The 20,621-nt window shown below is 41.7% G+C and overlaps 1 protein-coding gene across 1 annotated transcript in view; it reads right to left on the bottom strand.

Annotated features, from left to right (window-relative positions):
* The window catches only part of LOC133640361 (uncharacterized), an 83,788-nt gene that overhangs the window by 22,005 nt on the left and 41,162 nt on the right, over positions 1–20,621 (bottom strand). Inside the window, exons 5-25 of the mRNA XM_062033733.1 lie at positions 20,023–20,166; positions 19,892–19,954; positions 19,662–19,826; positions 19,509–19,605; positions 19,223–19,440; positions 18,999–19,155; positions 18,729–18,937; positions 18,550–18,667; positions 18,276–18,475; positions 18,095–18,209; positions 17,724–17,893; positions 17,567–17,661; positions 17,378–17,508; positions 17,130–17,319; positions 16,921–17,062; positions 16,739–16,856; positions 16,604–16,670; positions 12,923–12,987; positions 2,719–2,791; positions 2,593–2,645; positions 2,420–2,506 (exon numbers count right to left, since the gene is read on the bottom strand). Coding sequence (XP_061889717.1) covers positions 2,420–2,506; positions 2,593–2,645; positions 2,719–2,791; positions 12,923–12,987; positions 16,604–16,670; positions 16,739–16,856; positions 16,921–17,062; positions 17,130–17,319; positions 17,378–17,508; positions 17,567–17,661; positions 17,724–17,893; positions 18,095–18,209; positions 18,276–18,475; positions 18,550–18,667; positions 18,729–18,937; positions 18,999–19,155; positions 19,223–19,440; positions 19,509–19,605; positions 19,662–19,826; positions 19,892–19,954; positions 20,023–20,166 — 2,677 coding nt within the window. The remainder of the gene's footprint in view (positions 1–2,419; positions 2,507–2,592; positions 2,646–2,718; positions 2,792–12,922; positions 12,988–16,603; positions 16,671–16,738; positions 16,857–16,920; positions 17,063–17,129; positions 17,320–17,377; positions 17,509–17,566; positions 17,662–17,723; positions 17,894–18,094; positions 18,210–18,275; positions 18,476–18,549; positions 18,668–18,728; positions 18,938–18,998; positions 19,156–19,222; positions 19,441–19,508; positions 19,606–19,661; positions 19,827–19,891; positions 19,955–20,022; positions 20,167–20,621) is intronic.

Below are 20,621 nucleotides of genomic sequence, written 5' to 3'. Positions count from 1 at the left end.
ATAGTTGAAGACTTACAATTAGAAAACATCACTGCATCTAAAACATCGAAAACATTTTGGGAATGTCCGGCGGGCCAGATTGAAAAGCTCAACGGGCCTTAATTTGCCCAGGTCTGTGCAAAGCAATTCAACTCTAAGTCAAAAACTAAGCATAAATAATTCTACATTTTAACTACCTCATTTGTTATTTCCACCCTTTGCTTGCTTTAAATTTGCACGGAAGACAATTGTCACAGAACTATCAATGTGCAGCATTTTATATCTGCTTGCCTAACAGAATTGCTATGGCGACATCCAGTGGACACGTTTAGAACAGCAGTTTCTTTAATTTGAAAAATGCAGCTCAATTTTACTTGGCAAACTCATCTCGCGGGCCGGATTGAACCCGTTTGACATCCCTGTTCTAAATGAAAAAAAAAAAGTGATTTAAAAAAAAAAAGCCAGAATATCAATTTGTTTTAGTCAGCCCTTTAACTGAACCCTGCATGCAGCTATGAAATTATACAATTATTTTGCTGAACAGACGATATGTCTTATTTTTGACAAACCATGCAAATATGTTGACGCTGTTCTTCGGTCTTTGCGGCACTTGTACTTTTCAGAGTTGCAAAACAGTAATTTGTTGACAAATCACATTGCACGTATGCTATATTAGCATCTTCTCCCACTTTGATCACTTTAGAGTGTGCTATCAAGTTTGAACGTATTTTAGTACACGCAAAACTTTATTAAATTCGACCCTTAACACGGTTGCCTAGAGTAGGTCCTGAGGGCCACTTTTGGCCCACCAAATGAATATTCATACAGACCTCTTTCAAGCTCAATAAAGGGTGTCCCAATATGATATCAGCAAGAAAACGAGTATTAGATTGACCTATGATGCTAGCAGTCCTGCAGTGTGTTTATTTGTATGGCACTCCGCAACAAGGGTTGGAATTGGGGGTTAAATCACCAAAAATGATTCCTGGGCGCGGCCACCGCTGCTGCTCACTGCTCCCCTCACCTCCCAGGGGGTGATCAAGGGTGATGGGTCAAATGCAGAGAATAATTTCACCACACCTAGTGTGTGTGACAATCAGTGCCACTTTTACCTTAACAAGTTTAAATCTTCTTGAATTTGTTTTAAAAAAAATAAAAAATAAAAAAAAAATAAAAAAGTTTTAGCTCAGGGGCTGCATGGAGGAAAATCTGTGCACACGCAGGCTGGACTATTAAAATCATGGGATTAAAACAAATAACTTCAGATTGTTTTTTTTGTCTTACTTTGGCCAAAAATAGAACATTTTGAAAATATTATAAAAATATAGAAAAAATTACCAGTAGCAGTAAAGTTTATATTCATGAAAGAAAATGAATGAATGTTTATAACTAAATACAATTTACATATGCATCAAAATTAGTTTTTTGGATTCTCTTTTTTAATCAATTAACATTTGACAACCTTTTTCCTAAACACAATATAGAATGGGAGATATAAAATCATGGCATTAAAACTACAAAATAACTTCAGATTGTTTTTTTTGTCTTACTTTGGCCAAAAATAGAACATTTTGAAAATATTACAATAAAAATATAGAAAAATATACCAGTAGCAGTAAAGTTTAGATCCATGAAGGAAAGAAGAAAGGGAATGAATGTTTATAACTAAATACAATTTACATATGCATCAAAATTAGTTTTAGATTTTTTTTTTTTTAATCAATTAACATTTGACAACCTTTTTCCTAAACACAATATAGAATGTGAGATATAACAGGATAATGCATACATTTATATATTTTTTTCACAACAGTTACAAAAGAGTGGGACCCCAAAAGTTTACTATGGGACCCCATTTTTATGACTTGATGGGAGACCCCATTTGGAAAATTCCTAACACCAACACTGATGGAGTAATGGTGCATGCAAACCAGCAGCAGGCGGGTGTGGCCTGCGGGCCGGTTCTAATACTAATCAAGTATCATCGATCATTCGGCCCGCGGGCCTTGACTTTGACGCATAGGCTACAGCAGCTACACAACAGATAAGCACTCAAACTAGACAAGTGTCCTAATTGAACAATATTGCAACATCAATATAAACCGGTTTCAATTAAAAAGTTGCATATTACTTAGATTCAAAGTCTCCAGTGCAGAAGCAGACTAGAAAGTCTCCCGTAACAAGAGTGTCCGCATAAGAGACCATTCTAGATGGTTAATAGGTTAGTGTTTTTGCCATACACTGTTGGGCTAGTTTCACTTGATCAAACATTTTAACATGCCATACTAGATAAGAAACACAAGTTTCCTGCTGATATTGTATCAGAAGTGGAAAAAACTTGGTTATTTGCACAAAAGGAAAAAATATATATATATCCTGCTTAAAATAACTGACCAACGCAAAAAGTTTGGGTACCCTTGAATTTGAGAAGAGAACTTACCAACAACAGCGGAAACTTCAAGACGCTTGCCTTGAAGTGGACCAACATCCACACGCATGATATTTCCCAAGCATTTTGACTGAATATCTATCAGGGAAAAATATATTATAAAAAGGATTGTTCAACAACATGGACAGTGATTTAAAAAATAAATAAGCAAAAAGGATAAATACCTATGGAACGTGTATCTTGTGCTTCTAGAGTCCCAAGTAACAGGAGACAAAGGCTGCAAAAGACAGACCTGCTATCAAACTACAGTTTCTGAAGAAACACGTGCAAAACAAGAAGACGTGACAAACCCCAGTTTGAAGACGGCAGCCATGGCACAAAGAGCGGGAAGAAAGCACCACTGCACTGTCTTTGTCCTTGCAGCTTTTCAGGTTCGAGGTGGACTCCGCTCTGCAGGGCCTTCAGACTGCAAGGAGCTAAGTAGGTGTTCAAATACTCCTGCACACAGGTGGATCTCATCAGGTCCCAATCAAGCTCAACCACACCCGGAGCCTGATTGGACGGCTGACCGGTGCCCCGCCCCTTTTAAGAAGGTAAGAAATCTCTCATCCAAACTACATGTTTAATATAGTCATCTTATTATTATTTTTATTATTTTTAAAAATAAAATAAAATAAGATAAAATAATAAATAAAAATATTTTTTCTTGAATAAAAAAAAAGAAAGTAAAATAATATAAAAACAATTACATAAAAAATAGTAATTAATGAAAATGTTAGTGGACCAGCAGCACACACAATCATGTGTGCTTTAAGGACCGTATCCCTTGCAGACTATATTGTTCTATGTTGTAGGAAGCAGAAGTTTTTAATAACAGAAAGAGACAGCCCCTTTTGTGTGAATGAGTGTGTATGAGTGTGGATGGGGGAGGGAGGTTTTTTTTTTGGGTTGATGCGCTAATGGCAAGTGTATCTTGTGTTTTTTATGTTTAAAATAATAAAAATAAAAAAAAACACTAAATATGTCAGCTGTTGCTTCTTCAAACTTTTTTGGGATATTGTTACATGACTATTGATTTTTTTTTTAAGCAGTTTTGTTAACCCTCAGAGTATAATAGGGACTTTTGTGTCCTTTTTTAGGAACATGTCTGCCTTGTTGTTGGCCATACCTTTGGTTGTGTTACTTTTCTCAGGATTCTAAGAACATTAGACTTAGACTTCCTTTTTATTGTCAGTCAAATTTGAACTTTGCAGTACGGATAAGAACGACATTTCGTTGCATTAGCTCATGGTAGTGCAGGATAATAAAGCAATAAGGTGCAGATATACTGTAAATAAATTAGGGCTGCAACAACTAATCGATTAAATCGATTAAAATCGATTATAAAAATAGTTGGCGATTAATTTAGTCATCGATTCGTTGGATCTATGCTATGCTCATGCGCAGAGGCAATTGTATTATTTTTTTTTTAAATAAACCTTGATTTACAGTATAAACTGCAACATGTACAAACAGCTGAGAAACAATAATCAAAATAAGTATGGTGCCAGTATGCTGGTTTTTTTCCAATAAAATACTGGAAAGGATAGAAATGTGGTTTGTCTCTTTTATCTGATTATTAATCGATTAATCTAAGTAATAATCGACAGATTAATCGATTATCAAATTAATCGTTAGTTGCAGCCCTTATATAAATAAATAGGTTACTGTACAGATAAATATATTGCACTTTTGCATATACATCCAGGTTTATGGATGTATGTTATATTGTCTTTATATTCCAGCCAGTTAATCCATTTTTGGGGGGAATTGAGGGGATTATTATGATGCGTTCAAGAGTTTTACGGCCTGAGGGAAGAAGCTGTTACAGAACCTGTAGGTTCTGCTTCGGAGGCTGCGGAACCTCTTTCTAGAGTCCAGCAGTGAAAACAGTCCTCGGTGGGGGTGGGAGGAGTCTCTGCAGATTTTCTGAGCGATGGTCAGGCAGCGGCTTTTTTGCGATCTCCTGTCATATTACTGTCATCTTGAGTAAAAAACACATTTTTGTGTTTGCAAACCTTACAAAAGCACATGTTTCTAGTAAAACTCACAAATATAGATTAATACAGGCATTATTAGACATATTGCATGTTTGGTTTAGGAGTTATGCTTGAAACCATTTATTATAGCTTCTAACACATTTTGTCAGGGTTCTAAGAACATTACTGTCATATTGAGTAAAAAAAAAAAAATGTTTGTGTTTGCAAACCTGACAAAAGCACATGTTTCTAGTAAAAACTCACAAATATAGATTAATACAGGCATTATTAGACATATTGCATGTTTGGTTTAGGAGTTATGCTTGAATACATTTTGTACTGCTTTTTCGCATTATCTCAGGATTCTAAGAACATTTCTGTCATATTGAGTAAAAAACAAATTTTTGTGTTTGCAAACCTTACAAAAGCACATGTTTCTAGTAAAACTCACAAAGATACATTAATACAGGCATTATTAGACATATTGCATGTTTGGCTTAGGTGTTGTTTGAATACATTTTGTATTGCTTTTTTCGCATTATCTCAGGAAATCTGAGAACATTACTGTCATATTGAGTAAAAAACTAATTGTTGTGTTTGCAAACCTTACAAAATCACGTTTCTAGTAAAACTCACAAAGATACATTAATACAGGCATTATTAGACATATTGCATGTTTGGTTTAGGAGTTACGCTTCAAACCTTTTATTATTGCTTCTAACACATTTTGTCAGGATTCTAAGAAAATTACTGTCATATTGAGTAAAAAAAAACATTTTTGTGTTTGCAAACCTTACAAAGGCACATGTTTCTAGTAAAACTCACAAATATAGATTAATACAGGCATTATAAGACATATTGCATGTTTGGTTTAGGAGTTATGCGAGAAACCATTTTTTATTGCTTCTAGCACATTTTGTCAGGATTCTAAGAACATTACTGTCATATTGAGTAAAAAACACATTTTTGTGTTTGCAAACCTTACAAAAGCACATGTTTCTAGTAAAACTCACAAATGTACATTAATACAGGCATTATTAGACATATTGCATGTTTGGTTTAGGAGTTATGCGAGAAACCATTTTTTATTGCTTGAAACACATTTTCTCAGGATTCGTGGTCTAGATCGTTTCTTAACCATAGGGCTGCAAGCTCAAAAAATACATCTTTCTCAGCTGTGGTACGTACGGGCTGCCACGGCCCCTCTGTCGTGGAAAAGTTGGGCCCCTGTGTCAAAAAGGTTAAGAATCCCTGTTTTAGATTGTTTTTTTCTAACAGGGTTTTTTTCCATGTTTAATTTTAATATTTCATTTCAAATACTTTCATGCATCTAGGATACACCAATAATTACTTTTAGCCCAAGAAAGTAACTAAAAGACCAAAGAAAGTGCATAAAAATATTTTAATGTCATATTTTTCCTGCATTTTCACACACATCCCTTTATCAAGTTCAGTGATGATTTAAAATAAACGGAATAAAGAGGTTAACTCTATGAATGCCTAATGCGGTGGTCAGCAACCCGCGGCTCTAGATGCAGCTCTTTAGTGCCGCCCTGGTGGCTCTTTGGAGCATTTTTAAAAAAAGGATTGAAAATGGAAAAAGATTTGGGGAAAATACTTTTTTTGTTTTAGTATGTTTTTTGTTTGAGGACAAACATGACACAACCTGTTAGAACTACCACTGTTTAATATGTTTATGAATGCTTCACTGATGACACTCTTTGGTGAACATCGTTTTGTCCTACTAATTTTGGCGGTTCTTGAACTCACCATAGTGTGGACTGTGACGCAGCAGTCTGTTTACATGTACAATCTTCCACTCCTTCTTTGTCTCATTTTGTCCACCAAACCTTTTATGCTGTGTGTGAATGCACAAAGGTGAGCTTTGTTGACGTTATTGACTTGTGTGGAGTGCTAATCAGGCATATTTGATCAGTGCATGACTAATCTATGCTAACATGCTATTTAAGCTAGCTGTATGTACATATTGCATCATTATGCCTCATTTGTAGCTATATTTGAGCTCATTTCATTTCCTTTATTTTTATCCTCTTTGAATACAATTTTTTATTTGCATGTCTCATGACACATTATCTGTATGTAATATTGGCTGCATGCCATGTTGTTCCAGACCACAGCAAACATTACCTAGCTTAGACTAAGACAAACTTTAATGATCCACAAGGGAAATGCCAAAGATTGTAATAAATCTATTAGAAGAAGACAGCCTGCCGTTTCCTTTAACTTGAACACACACATCTATACCTTTGGCCATTAAAAGCCAGTCATTTCCAGGAGTTATCTCACCTTAAAAAATGTGTAAAATAAATATAAAATTTTAACATTTCTGTCAACGAAGATTTGCTTCAGCCTGCGACACACAGTCATTTTGATAGTAGGCTATTATAGCTAATATAGACACTTACATTATGTGTTGCCTTCATTATAACACTTTTATAAACGGCTTTTAAATGTTTGCGGCTCCAAACAGATTTGTTTTTTGTATTTTTGGTCCAATATGGCTCCCTCAACGTTTTGGGTTGTTGACCCCTGACCCAGGGAGAAGTACAGAGCGCCAATAAACCTTGAAGGCACTGCCTTTGCATGCCGGCCCAATCACATAATATCTACACTTTTCACACACACAAGTGAATGCAAGGCATACTTGGTCAACAGCCATACAGGTCACACTGAGGGTGAACATATAAACAACTTTAACACTGTTACAAATATGCGCCACACTGTGAACCCACACCAAACAAGAATGACAAACACATTTCGGGAGAACATCCGCATCGTAACACAACATAAACACAACAGAACAAATACCCAGAACCCCTTGCAGCACTAACTCTTCCGGGATGCTACAATATACAACCCCTGCTACCCCCTACCCCACCCACCCTCCTCATGCTCTCTCAGGGAGAACATGTCCCAAATTCCAAGCTGCTGTTTTGAGGCATGTTAAAAAAAATAATGCACTTTGTGACTTCAATAATAAATATGGCAGTGCCATGTTGGCATTTTTTTTCCATAACTTGAGTTGATTTATTTTGGAAAACCTTGTTACATTGTTTAATGCATCCAGCGGGGCATCACAACAAAATTAGGCATAATAATGTGTTAATTCCACGACTGTATATATCGGTATCGGTTGATATCGGAATCGGTAATTAAGAGTTGGACAATATCGGAATATCGGATATCGGCAAAAAAGCCATTATCGGACATCTCTAGTTCTAAATAGTAAATAAATGCGTTCAAAAGTCCGCTTGCAATAGAGCCTATGCGAGCTGCTCAATTCTGCTTATAAAGCCCTAAAAAAAAGCACCCAAACGCCCACATTGATTTTTTTTTATATACATGATGTAAGTATATCTGTAATGTAGTAACAGGCACATGTATAATATTTCATATTAACGTATTAAATATGAATACGTAATTTCATTAATTTCAAAAACGCATCACATTTGCTATTTTTTTCTTCATCACTGATGGGGTTGCAAAGGGGTGTGGAAAGTTTCCGGTAAATTTCTGGAAAGTTTCCGGAAATTTACCACGGGAAGTTTGGAAATATTGACCCATCCATCCATCCATTTTCTACCGCTTATTCCCTTCGGGGTCGCTGGAGCCTATCTCAGCTACAATCGGGCGGAAGGCGGGGTACACCCTGGACCATTTTTTGATTATTCAAAGTTGGATAATAATGTGAATATATGGGAATTATTGGGGAATTACAATAATGATATATTATTGGGCACTTGTCTATATGCTGCTGCATCTTTGTGGCATTTTCTAGTGGATTTATTACAATCTTTGGCAAGCTAGGTAACGTTTGTAAAGGAAATTAAACGACAAACGAGACATAATGATGCAATATGTACATACAGCTAGCCTAAATAGCATGTTAGCATCGATTAGCTTGCAGTCCAAATATGCCTGAGTAGCACTCCGCACAAGTCAATAACATCAACAAAGCTCACCTTTGTGCATTCACACACATCCTAAAACGTTTGTTAGACAAAATGAGACAAAAAAGGAGTGGCAAAAAAACACGTCTTACTGTGGCAGCGTCGGGGAAAGTTGTACATGTAAACACACTACGGTGCGTTCAAGGACCGGCGAAATTAGTAGGACAAAACGGCGCTCGCCAAATCCCCTCATCAGTGAAGCATGTTTAATGTAAACAGTGGGATTTCTAACCATTGGGAATGTTTGTGTCATCTCACAGAAATTATATTTAAACAAAAACTAGATGAGGGAATTGCGCGTGAATGTTCCATCCATCCATTTATTTTCTACCGCTTGTCCCTTTTTGGGGTCGCTGGAATGCGGGGTACACCCTGGACAAGTCGCCACCTCATCACAGGGCCAACAAAAGATAGACAGACAACATTCACACCCTAGGGCCAATTTAGTGTTGCCAATCAACCTATCCCCAGGTGCATGTCTTTGGAGGTGGGAGGAAGCCGGAGTACCCGGAGGGAACCCACGCAGTCACGGGGAGAACATGCAAACTCCACACAAAGATCCCGAGCCCGGGATTGAACTCAGGACTACTCAAGACCTTCATATTGTGAGGCACATGCACTAACCCCTGTAACACCGTGGGAATGTTCCGATGCTCTACTTTCTGAGCTGCCACCTTATCGTGGTAGAGGAGTTAGCGTGACCCAAGGATCTTAGAAGCTATGTTGTCCGGGGGCTTCTATGCCCCCTGGTAGGGTCTCCCAAGACAAACAGGTCCTAGGTGAGGGATCGGAGAAAGAGCAGCTCAAAAACCTTTATGGAAAGCACCTTTGTGCGTGAATGCACAAAGGTGCTCTTTGTTGATGTTAATGACTTGTGTGGAGTGCTAATCAGGCATATTTGGTGCATGACTGCAAGCTAATCAATGCTAACATGCTATTTAGGCTAGCTGCATGTACATATTGCATCATCATGCCTCATTTGTAGCTATATTTGAGCTCATTTAATATCCTTTACTTGTATATAATTTAGTTTTGCATGTCTCATGACACATTATGTGTATGTACTGGCAGCCGAAAGAAGCAGCCAGTGGATTTGGCTCAAGCGGAAGGACCCCGGTTGGGCCCCAAAAACAGCAGTATAACAGGGTGAATTTCAGGAACAGTTGAGCACGGGACACAAGCTGAGGACTGATCATCCTTCGGCGGGCCACCTTTGTGGAGGGTGTATAGTGTTTGAAGGCCGAAACACCCAATGATGCAAGGGCACACTACTGAAGATGTGTCGCTTGTCCAATTGTCCTGGAATTTAACCCTGACCAAGTCTCATATCCCATACAACTCACAAGAACACCCCACCCCCCACACCCCCACGTTGTCTGTCTACCACTCTCAACAACAAGGACATCTCGAGTGAGTACTCTCCACATTTGGCACAAGGGACTGTTCAACATCTCGTCCTGTGTTTTTTTATTCTGATCGTCTGGACACGTCCAGTGACGGCTGTGAAAGGACAGCTGACAACATGGGAAAGTCCATGTGACAGCTTGGAGAGACAGCTGACAGGAGGGAACAGACCCCACTGGGGCTGTCATGGGCTAGCTCCCCATGATGGCAGTCCCCAACGCTGATTCAGCTAATTGGAGACACCCGCAAAATGCTACGAAAAGTAAACAAAGGAAAATACCCCTAGAGCCTGCGAGAGCGGGGGCGCAAGATGGCTCATTGGCTGACAACATGGTTACTGACCTAGGAACGGAAATCACTATGAACAAGGAGAGCACAACACACGAGACAGCAACAACAGCAGTGGGACACAAGCTTCAGGTGTGCATCTGTGGTTGGAACAAAGTAACATCAACGATGGGCTTAAAGATCCATCAAGGGAGGAAAAGGTGCCTGAGAGAGCAGAGACAAGGGCCTCGCATTGATCAATACTTGTTACGAAGTAATCAGTCAAGTCAGTCGAGTGAAGCACAGCGACGGGACACAAACCAAAGTTCGCAGAGCATCAGCACCCCTGTATCCGAAGAAGGTAATACAAGCACAGACATGCTGGTGGAGGAGCCCACACAACCACAAAGACCTCCAATGGAGAGAAAGATCAAAGGGCACAAACCTGGCGTAAAGTGGCCCAAATCTGTTGACAAGAAAGAATGGGAGACAATCAACAGGGACCTAACAGAAATCCTGGAGCAACAAACAGGCACAGCAGAGGGAAAGATCGAAAGGATGAGCGACATAATTTACAACTACGGAGAAGAACGTTTTGGAGTGAGCAAAGGGAGAAGTGGGAAGAATCAACCACCGCCAGCTAAATCCAGGAGGCAGCAGGAGATCGACAGGCTTATCAGAGAGAGGAGGCAGATAAGAAAGCTATGGAAAAAAGCAGACGACGCTGAGAGGGTAGGTCTCATGCTACTCCAAGCAGACATCAAGAGCCGGCTAGCAACCTTGCGAAGAGCGGAAAACTTGAGGAAGCTTCGCAAGAAGAAAGAACACACAAGAACTCGTTTCTATAAAGACCCCTTCAAGTTTGTCAAAGACCTCTTCACAAAGGAAAAAAGCGGAACTTTGAAAACATCAAAGCAGGAACTGGAGCAACACCTGGAAAAGATTCACCACGACTCAAAAAGGCAGGAGCATATAGTCATCCCACCTGACATCCCGCCAATTCAACCACCTGTATTCAACCTGGACACTAGCCCTCCGAAATGGAAAGAAGTAGAGAACACAGTCCGACGAGCAAGAGCAGCATCGGCTCCGGGACCTAACGGAGTACCATATAAGCTCTACAAGAATGCACCGGATGTACTACGCTTTCTGTGGAAACTCATGAGGGTAGTGTGGCAGAAGCAAGGAATACCCAAGGCTTGGCGAAGGGCTGGTGGTGTGCTAATACCTAAAGAAAAGGATGCATCGGAAATCAGCCAGTTCAGACCAATCTGTCTTCTCAATGTTGAGGGGAAAATCTTTTTCAGCGTGGTGTCTCAGAGGCTGTTGTGGATAATGCATATGTTTAAGAGCTATTTCTTTATTCATAATCATGTTTGAATCAGCTCATATTTTTCCTTAGTCTCTTTTACTAGTTTCTCTTTGTCTTCAGATTGCCTGTTTAGGCAGGGTCGTAAACCATCAGGAATGTGAACACAACCCCCAAGTCTCTCTTCTTATCAGTGTTGAGAGGAGGGGGGGGGGGGGAGATGGGGGCTTTCTTTGTGTGAAAAGAGTTGCTTTTGCCTGTGGAATGCCAGATCAACTTGGGCTGCGCATTCGTATGTGTTGTTCGAGGCTGGTCTCTATTCTCAAATATTTGACAATAAAATTACAAAATAACTATTCTGTGCTGGGTGGTACCTTTGAGTCAGTTTATATGTTGTCTAAGGAACTTGGGACTGACCAGCGCTTTACATCCCACTTGGAGGAACATCTGGTCAAACGCAACACTGTCCACATACCTGGTAAAGAACAAATACATTGATACATCTGTACAGAAAGCTGGAATTCCAGGATTCTCTGGCTGCCTAGAACATACAAGCATGATCTGGCATCAGATCCAAGCAGCCAAGAAGGATAAGAGAGATCTTCATGTAACCTTCCTCGACCTGGCCAATGCATTTGGCTCAGTACCCCATTAACTTCTCTGGGAATCTTTTAGCTTCTTCCTTGTACCAGAACCCATCACCACACTGGTCAAGAACTACTTCCAAGACCTGCAGCTGTGCTTCACAACAGCCAACTTTACTACAACATGGCAGCGCTTGGAAGTAGGCATCATGGCAGGCTGCACAGTTTCACCCCTGATTTTCACAATGGCCATGGAAGTCATCATGAGGGCCTCAAGGTGGGTGGTGGGTGGTGGGTGGTGAACGAACCAGGGCTGGGCTCCGTCTTCCACCTATCAGGGCTTACATGGACGACATGACAACACTAACCACTACTGCAGCATGCACTAAGCGTCTACTTGGAAAGCTGCAGGAGAACATCGAGTGGGCCCGAATGAAATTCAAGCCTAGTAAATCTCGAAGCATCTCCATAATCAAGGGGGTGCTGAGAGATACAAGGTTCTACATCGGCAAAGACCCAATTCCAACGGTGTCTGAGCAGCCTGTCAAAAGCCTGGGCAGATGGTACAATGCAAGCCTCAAGGACAAACAACAAATAGAACAACTAAGGCAAGAGATCGCGAAGAGCCTGGATAACATAGACAAGACTCTTTTGCCAGGGAAACTGAAGCTTTGGTGCCTACAATTTGGACTCCTCCCCCGGACAATGTGGCCACTCACTGTGTATGAAGTTCCAGTAACCACTGTGGAGAAGATGGAGCGAACCATCACTTCATATGCAAAAAAGTGGCTTGGCATTCCACAATGTCTAAGTAACATCGGCCTCTACGGCAAAGGGATCCTGGAGCTATCTCTCACTAGTCTAACTGAGGAATACAAGTGTTCTAAAGTTAGACTCCAGGTGACACTGAAGGACTCCAGAGACAAGACCATTAGCACTGTTGCACCGCCCCTAGTAACTGGGCAGAAGTGGACACCATCCGATGCGGTGCAGCAAGCTACAGCAGCCCTGAGGCACAGAGACATCGTGGGAAAGGTCCAACAGGGAAGAGGAGGCTTTGGCCTGACTGCAAGAGAACCATCCTGGAAAAATGCTACAACATCAGAGCGGAGGACGCTGGTGGTGGAGGAGGTGCGTCGCCAGGAGGAGATCTTAAGGAGTGCGAAGGCTGTCTCTCTCGCCAAACAGGGGCAATGGATGCAGTGGGAAGGAGTGGAGAGGAGAAAAATAAGCTGGAAGGAGCTATGGCAGATGGAAGCAAGTAAAATCAGCTTTATCATCAGAGCAACGTATGATGTGCTCCCATCACCAAAGAATCTCCATCAGTGGTATGGCGAGGATCCAATCTGTGCCCTCTGCCCAACTCCAGCAACCCTCAGACACATCATGACAGGATGTAAGACGAGCCTCACGCAGGGGAGATACACCTGGCGACACAACCAGGTCCTCAAGAGCTTGGCATCAGCCCTGGAGAGCATGCGTGGTGCCGTCAACTCCTTGCCACCAAGAGTATCCAATCCCATGAAGACAACAATGTTTGTCCGAGAGGGCGGGAAAACACCCAAACAGCTTTCCACCAAACCAGAAGCAGGACACCTATACAGGGCCCGCGACTGGAAGATGCTGGCAGACATCGGCAAACAGCTGGTTTTCCCACCTGAGATTGCTTCTACCAACCTCAGGCCAGACTTGGTGCTCTGGTCCCCTTCGGTGAAGACTGCTTACGTCATAGAGCTCACAGTCCCATGGGAGAACTCTGTGGAGGAGGCCTATGAACGTAAGAAGCTGCGCTACTCAGAGCTAGCAGAAGAAGCGAGGCAGCGTGGCTGGAACACCAAAGTCTATCCAGTTGAAGTGGGATGCAGAGGAGTTGTGGCGTCGTCTACCATCAGACTGCTGAGGGAACTCGGCAGCCACGGTCAGGCTCTGCGGAGGACCATCAGAGCAGTCTCAGAGGCAGCCGAAAGAAGCAGCCAGTGGATTTGGCTCAAGCGGAGGGACCCCGGTTGGGCCCCAAAAACAGCAGTATAACAGGGTGAATTTCAGGAACAGTTGAGCACGGGACACAAGCTGAGGACTGATCATCCTTCGGCGGGCCACCTTTGTGGAGGGTGTATAGTGTTTGAAGGCCGAAACACCCAATGATGCAAGGGCACACTACTGAAGATGTGTCGCTTGTCCAATTGTCCTGGAATTTAACCCTGACCAAGTCTCATATCCCATACAACTCACAAGAACACCCCACCCCCCACACCCCCACGTTGTCTGTCTACCACTCTCAACAACAAGGACATCTCGAGTGAGTACTCTCCACATTTGGCACAAGGGACTGTTCAACATCTCGTCCTGTGTTTTTTGATTCATTGGCTGCATTTCTGATAGTTTTTTGTGTGCCATGTTGCTCCAGACCACAGCAAACATTGCCTAGCTTGCCAAATCAATTAGAAGAAAACAGCCTGCCGTTTCCTTTAACTTGGACACACACATCTATACCTTTGGCCATTAAAAGCCAGTAATTTCCAGGAGTTCTCACCTACTGAGAAACCTCTGATTTACTAATGGTTTCTAATGTAAAAATGTGTAGAATAAATATTACATTTCAACATTTCTGTCAACGAAGATTTGCTTCAGCCATTTTGATAGTAGGCCATTATAGTTAAGAGACACTTATGTCATGTGTTGCCTTCATTATAACACCCCTTTTCATTTTTTGCGGCACCGGACAGATTAGTTTTTTGTATTTTTGGTCCAATATGGCTCTTTACGTTTTGGGTTGCCAATCCCTGCCCTAGGGCAAGAGCAGACACTCTCTGGATGAGCTGTGATTGACATCTAAGGACATATTTCCTTAATGGAATAACCCCCTAACACATTGTGACCCAGCTTTAAATGCATGCTAGTGCTATAACTTACAATATTATAAGAAAAAATGTACACGGTAAAATTTACAGACACCTCATCCGCAGATAAAGGCTTCTTCGCAATATTACGTTCCATTTGTTGAGCCAAACTTTCCGGAGAATTGGACACCTTGTCGGTAGGACCCAAATTGTCTGTGCTTTTTGGTGAAACTATTTTATAATAGACGTACCTCAGCTTACGTGACAGAGCTCTTGGTGCAAGACGCTTGTATCTAAAATCAACTTCTCTGGTTGAAATTAAATTTAAATCAATTTAATCAGTGCTCGGCCCTTCAAACCAGCACTGGTATAACATGTAACATGCCTTTTATTTATTTTTTTTGTCCTGTCCAGCTTCTCAGGCAAATCATATAGTTGATGTAGATGCCCATATCGGCTGTTCAGATTACTTTACAAAAGAGAAGTGTAGGATACTTCTCTTGTTGCCTTGTTTGTATTTGACTTTATTAAATGTATTTATATTATCATTTGGTGCAGCCAAGGATAGAAAGAGGAATAAAAGGAAGACTGAGGGGGGGAATTGTGGGGACAAGAGGGGGATTAGACAGAGACAACAACAACAGCAAACAACAATAACAACAACAATAGAGCAACATCAGCAAATAGGATAAGTACAAATATGATGGTAAAAGTGATAGCAAAGAAGCAGTTAGTGAAATAAATAATACAGAAATGACAATGAGCATTATTACACTACAAATGGAGCAATACAAATACCAACAGAAATAGCACTATTGATAATGAATACCAATAATTTACCTCTATTAACAATACAGTTGTTCAAATGCAACAATACATATACGTAATGATAACTAGATACAAAAGAAAGCAGAACAATGGAGGGGAAGAAAGAAGCCAGCTATATTAACCTTGTAGATTGTTATAGTAAGAATAGGTTAAGTTTTGTCAGTGTGCCATGTGTTATCCAGTTTAACCTAAGGTAACAACATTAATTTATGTTTGATGAAACCTGATTATATGCACTTGTATATGTACTGTATGTGTATATGTATATGTATATGTATAGTATGTGTATATGTATGTTTGTACAGTGAATGTATATGTACAGTATGTGTATATGTATGTATGTACAGTGAATGTATATGTACAGCATGTGTATATGTATGTTTGTACAGTGAATGTATATGTACAGTTTGTGTATGTAGGTTTGTACAGTAAATGTACGAACTTTGAGTATGTAGGTATGTACTGTATTTGTGTATGCATACTTGCCAACCCTCCCGAATTTTCCGGGAGACTCCCGAATTTCTCCCGAAAACCTTACGGGACAAATATTCTCCAGAAAATCTCCCGATTTCCAGCCGGAGCTGGAGGGGGCGTGGCCTCCAGCTCCGGCTGGAATTTTTTTTTTAACACACCAAATTTAGGGGGGCTTAAGAATATTTTAGGAGGGCTAAAATAGGCCTAACACCAAGGTGTATGAGATATATATGGGAGCGTAGGTACCTATGTATGAATAACAGTGTATGAGAGTATATATAAAAAAAAGCTTTAACTAGAATGTTCTGAAACGTTAATTGGCGTAATTGAAAAGGTGGTCATAATGCAATGGCAGGGTTGTTTTTTTTTTTTTAGAATGGAATGTTGCTTTAAGGTCTAGGATGTGTTGATTTTAAAATCAGTTAAAGTTTATACAAAAAATCTTGAAGCTAAATATATAACTTTTAGTAAGTAGTTTAAAACCAGATTAGAAAAGACTTCAAAAGCAAAGTTCAGTTAAAGACTTTATTCAGAGTTTACTGGTGGCGAAACATAATTGGTCCAGATGAGATTTGTCTACGCTGGCTTGAATCTGTGCTTCTTTGGGCTGAAAACAAGACAAAACCTTTTAGTCAACAGCATGTTTTGAGTTCAGGCAAGAGTTGTTGTACTTACCCCTTTTCAGTCCTTGGAAGGCAGAGTTACGGGGGTTGGGATGTTTACACTGACCTCTGCAGGTACCGTCAGCTTGGCCGTTTGTGTCACAGATCACTGCATCGCAGTGGACGTAGATCTGAACAGAATAGATTTTAGTAACAAGCACCGGGATGGTTCAAAAACCAGGGAATCGGCTTTACCTCATTTTTAAGAACCTCGTTGTCTTTGGTAAAGGTGAACATCTTGACAGAGAAGCGTTTGATGTGGGATGGGACGGTGACTCTCTGGTCAGGCATCACGGCGTGGAAGAGTGCTACATAGCTGTCGTCATGGTTACCACAGCTAAACATTGGAAATATACATTAGTGCAGTGTGGAAAACCGTAGCGAAGATTGTGGGATGAGCTTACGTGTTCACAATAATATCCCAGCTGGGCAGAGATGTTCTGTCTGGATGAGCGGTGGCCCAGCAGTTCTCCAAGACAAGCTCCAGGTAAGGATCATCAGTACGCATCAGCTCCACCTCATAGTACACGGGCTCTCTCAGGTACTTCACTACTGGGTAGTCTTCAGCTTGGTAGAAGAGCTCATAGGATGAATCTGAAGGGATAAGGAGTTCAGAAGCAGTCTTCTCTACAAGCATGTGATACAGTCTTACCCTGAGCGAGCCTCATTTGCACAGCAAGGAGTCCCAAGCCAACCTCAGCTGCAGGGTAAGTGCTGCGAGATTTGTAGCCAAAGCCAACAGTCTGAGTCTCGTTGACAGCATAGTAGCAGGAGATGGATTGTCTACGGGAAAGTAAATAGTTACCAAATGTCCCAGGTAAGATGATACATGACAGCTTACCTATACTCAGGATCTACAGGTGATGTGTAGGAGGCGCCTTTGTTGTTGTAATAGAGTCCAATCTCGTTTTGGTACAGCATGTAGTTTTCAAAGAACTGAAGGAAACATTTAATTAAGAACTCATGATTTGTGGCACTTTTTAAGATGCATTAATTACCGATCTTGTGGTTCCACAGGAATTGACACCGAAAGAGAAGTAAGCAAAGCGGTCATCGCTGAAGACTGGCTTGCAGGCTTTGTCCTTTAGAGTCAGCCAGTTGGGAATGAGGTTGGGAACAGATTCCACCTTGACAGCCAGTGCAGTCATAGTTCCATTGGGGTGGCACTCTGGACAGGGAAAAGGCACCATTTACCCCACAACTCCAGTCCTTGAGGTCCCATAATAGCGAGTTTGAAACATTGGCCAGAATTAACTCTTCAATCTTTACCAATTGTGCACACCAAACATCACATTTGACTGTAGGCAGAGCTCCATTGTATATTGTAGGTGTAGCAAAGTCTGCAGTAGTCAATCGTAGCTTTACTTACCAGTTGTCTTCAAAGGGAAGTTGCAGCACAGATAAAGATCACCAAGCACCCAGTTGTTGTTTGGCTCCCAAAGCAGCATGTCAAGTCTGACCCTGACTGCGTCGGATGTTACGTACTGAAATAAAGACAGGTTAGAGAATGTGGCTATGGTCTGCATTGAAGTTCACGTATCCCAGTCTACCTCGAATGCAGTCACTTTGTCATCGAAGGGCACCATGAGGGTGAGGTGGGTCTCATTCTCTTGCAAGTTGAAAGCCGGGGCCAGCTCAGGGGTGATGGTCTGATAGCCGACAACAGTGTTGAAGTTCTTGCCTTGATTTCCATATTTGACTTGGACATGGAATAGGTTCTGATCACAAGAGCCTGTAATTGTGGGGAGAACTGAGAAAGACAAACATGTTAGCATTGAGTTGTGATACATACCAGTCAGTGTCCTAAATACACGAGTCACTTACCAACATCCTGCAGAGAGGCATGTAGCTTGACAGGGTGAGCAAATAGCATCTGTTCAGGGTGAACCATAAAGCCAAAGACCACAGACAGGGTGTAGGTTGTAACCAGGGGCTCAGGATTCTGCAGATAAGATGAATCAGCCATGTTTGTGTACGTACCAGAAATGTTTATATGAACCTACGTGTTTCATGACTTCAGGGACGTCGAAAGGGACTTGCAGAGTAAAGCTCTTTGTACCACCAGGATGGCTGTGCTCTTGCACAACAAAGCCTCTAGCTTCACACTCTTCAAGAGTGAGGGTGTTCATGGAGAAAGTGATGTTCTTCAGCTCCACATCATCAAGGAAGGTCCCCACATTGACATTAAACAACCTCTCCTCAGCATTTGTATCTAAATATTAAAAAATGGGCTTGTTATGTGCGCAAACAGGTTGTTAACATAGTCGACTTACAGTCAACAGCTTGGGGAGGCCTGGGCATCAGAGGGGTGGTGATGGGGAACAAAATCTTGTATCTGGTGTCTTCTTGGGTCTTATCCGTCCGCCACAGGACCTCAAGCATGGGTTCCACAGAGTAGGTAATGTGGTATTGGTAATCTGGGGCATGGCTCTGCAATTACGTTTATAGTAAGTCATGCAATCTGTAGTCCTGCACAGTCGATGAAGGGCAATCAAACCTTGTTGTAGCCAAGAGGACAACCAACAGGGAGCTCCACGACGATGTGAAAGTCTGTAGCAGACAGAGTGTAGCCTCGAGCGGCCATTTGAGGTCGGTCCAGTCGCTGCCCATTGATGCCCATGTGCATTTCCAGGATTTTAAAGCTGCCGTCCAGAAGGGGAGTCACACGGCGAGGAACGTGCCAAGAGATGGTGTCATCGGTGAAAAGGACGCCGCCTGTTTAAAGAGTTAAACCAAAAGTGAGATACAGCCGAGGAAATGTATCCTTGTGTGAAGAAACTCACCAATAGGACAAGCCGCTGCCATGTTTTGTACAGTTAAACCTTGAGGAGTCTTGTGGTAGGTGCTGACCTTCAGAATTTCCATGGGGACTCCAGCCACCTAAAATAGATTTGTGTCAGCCAGGAGGCGACCAACAGATTTAGTGCACCACTTACATCCTCAGAGTAGGTTTCTGCTGTGTTGTATGGGCTTCGCACAACCAGGCGGTTAGGAGTGGCCATGGCGCTGTATCCCGCTTGTTGGGCCTCGCCGGCCATCATGACCACCGGCTCTGGGGTGTGGAAGGTCATCTTCCAGATTCCGTGCTCCACATCAGAGGCCTGGCAAGAACTGGATTAATTTCATGAAGTGCAAAAAATACAAACAATTGTCACATTCTACATACAGCGTTGGTGGCGTACTCGTCACCCTTGGGAGATTGAACAGGTGCGACCATGTAATGGGACACCTAAGGACGACAGTTAATTTGATCTCTCCTTAAAAGACAACAGGATGGCAAGTGCAAAAGCCACATACTTCCATGTAGTTCCTCTCACAAAGAACCTCTCTGGCAGCCCAGCGGGTGTAGTGGCATGTTTGCATCACATCATGGGAGACCACGTTAGACACGCTCTGGCTGTACATTTGAAGTCTGAGGCCAACATTAAAGGTGGTGTCATCCTGCAAGAGATCATACCGTTGAAAATGGACCTTATAGTAAGCAAGGCACTTTCATGAGGCTTAAGTAAGCTGTGCAGGAGTTTGCTGGTTCTTTGGACCAAATGAACTCGTGGATCAAATTTGTTTCAGCTCGATATAGCAGCATCATGGCTGCAGCCAGTCAAAAGCTCAGAGGTACTGCTCATTTAGCATTGCACACCATTTACAGCTGTACTTCAAGACTACCATATTATTAAAGTTAAAAGTACCAATGATTGTCACACACTAGGTGTGGTGAAATTCTCTGCATTTGACCCATCACCCTTGATCACACTCTGGGAGGTGAGGGGAGCAGCAGCCACACCCAGGAATCATTTTTAGTGATTTAACCCCCAATTCCAACCCTTGATGTTGAGTGCCAAGCAGGGAGGTAATGGTCCTTTTTTACCCCCTATAGTCTTTGGTATGACTTGGCC

Source organism: Entelurus aequoreus, linkage group LG23 (assembly GCF_033978785.1).
Source record: "Entelurus aequoreus isolate RoL-2023_Sb linkage group LG23, RoL_Eaeq_v1.1, whole genome shotgun sequence".
NCBI lineage: Eukaryota > Metazoa > Chordata > Actinopteri > Syngnathiformes > Syngnathidae > Entelurus > Entelurus aequoreus.
Note: the sequence above shows the minus strand (reverse complement) of the source record. Positions and strands in the feature narration are given on the sequence as shown.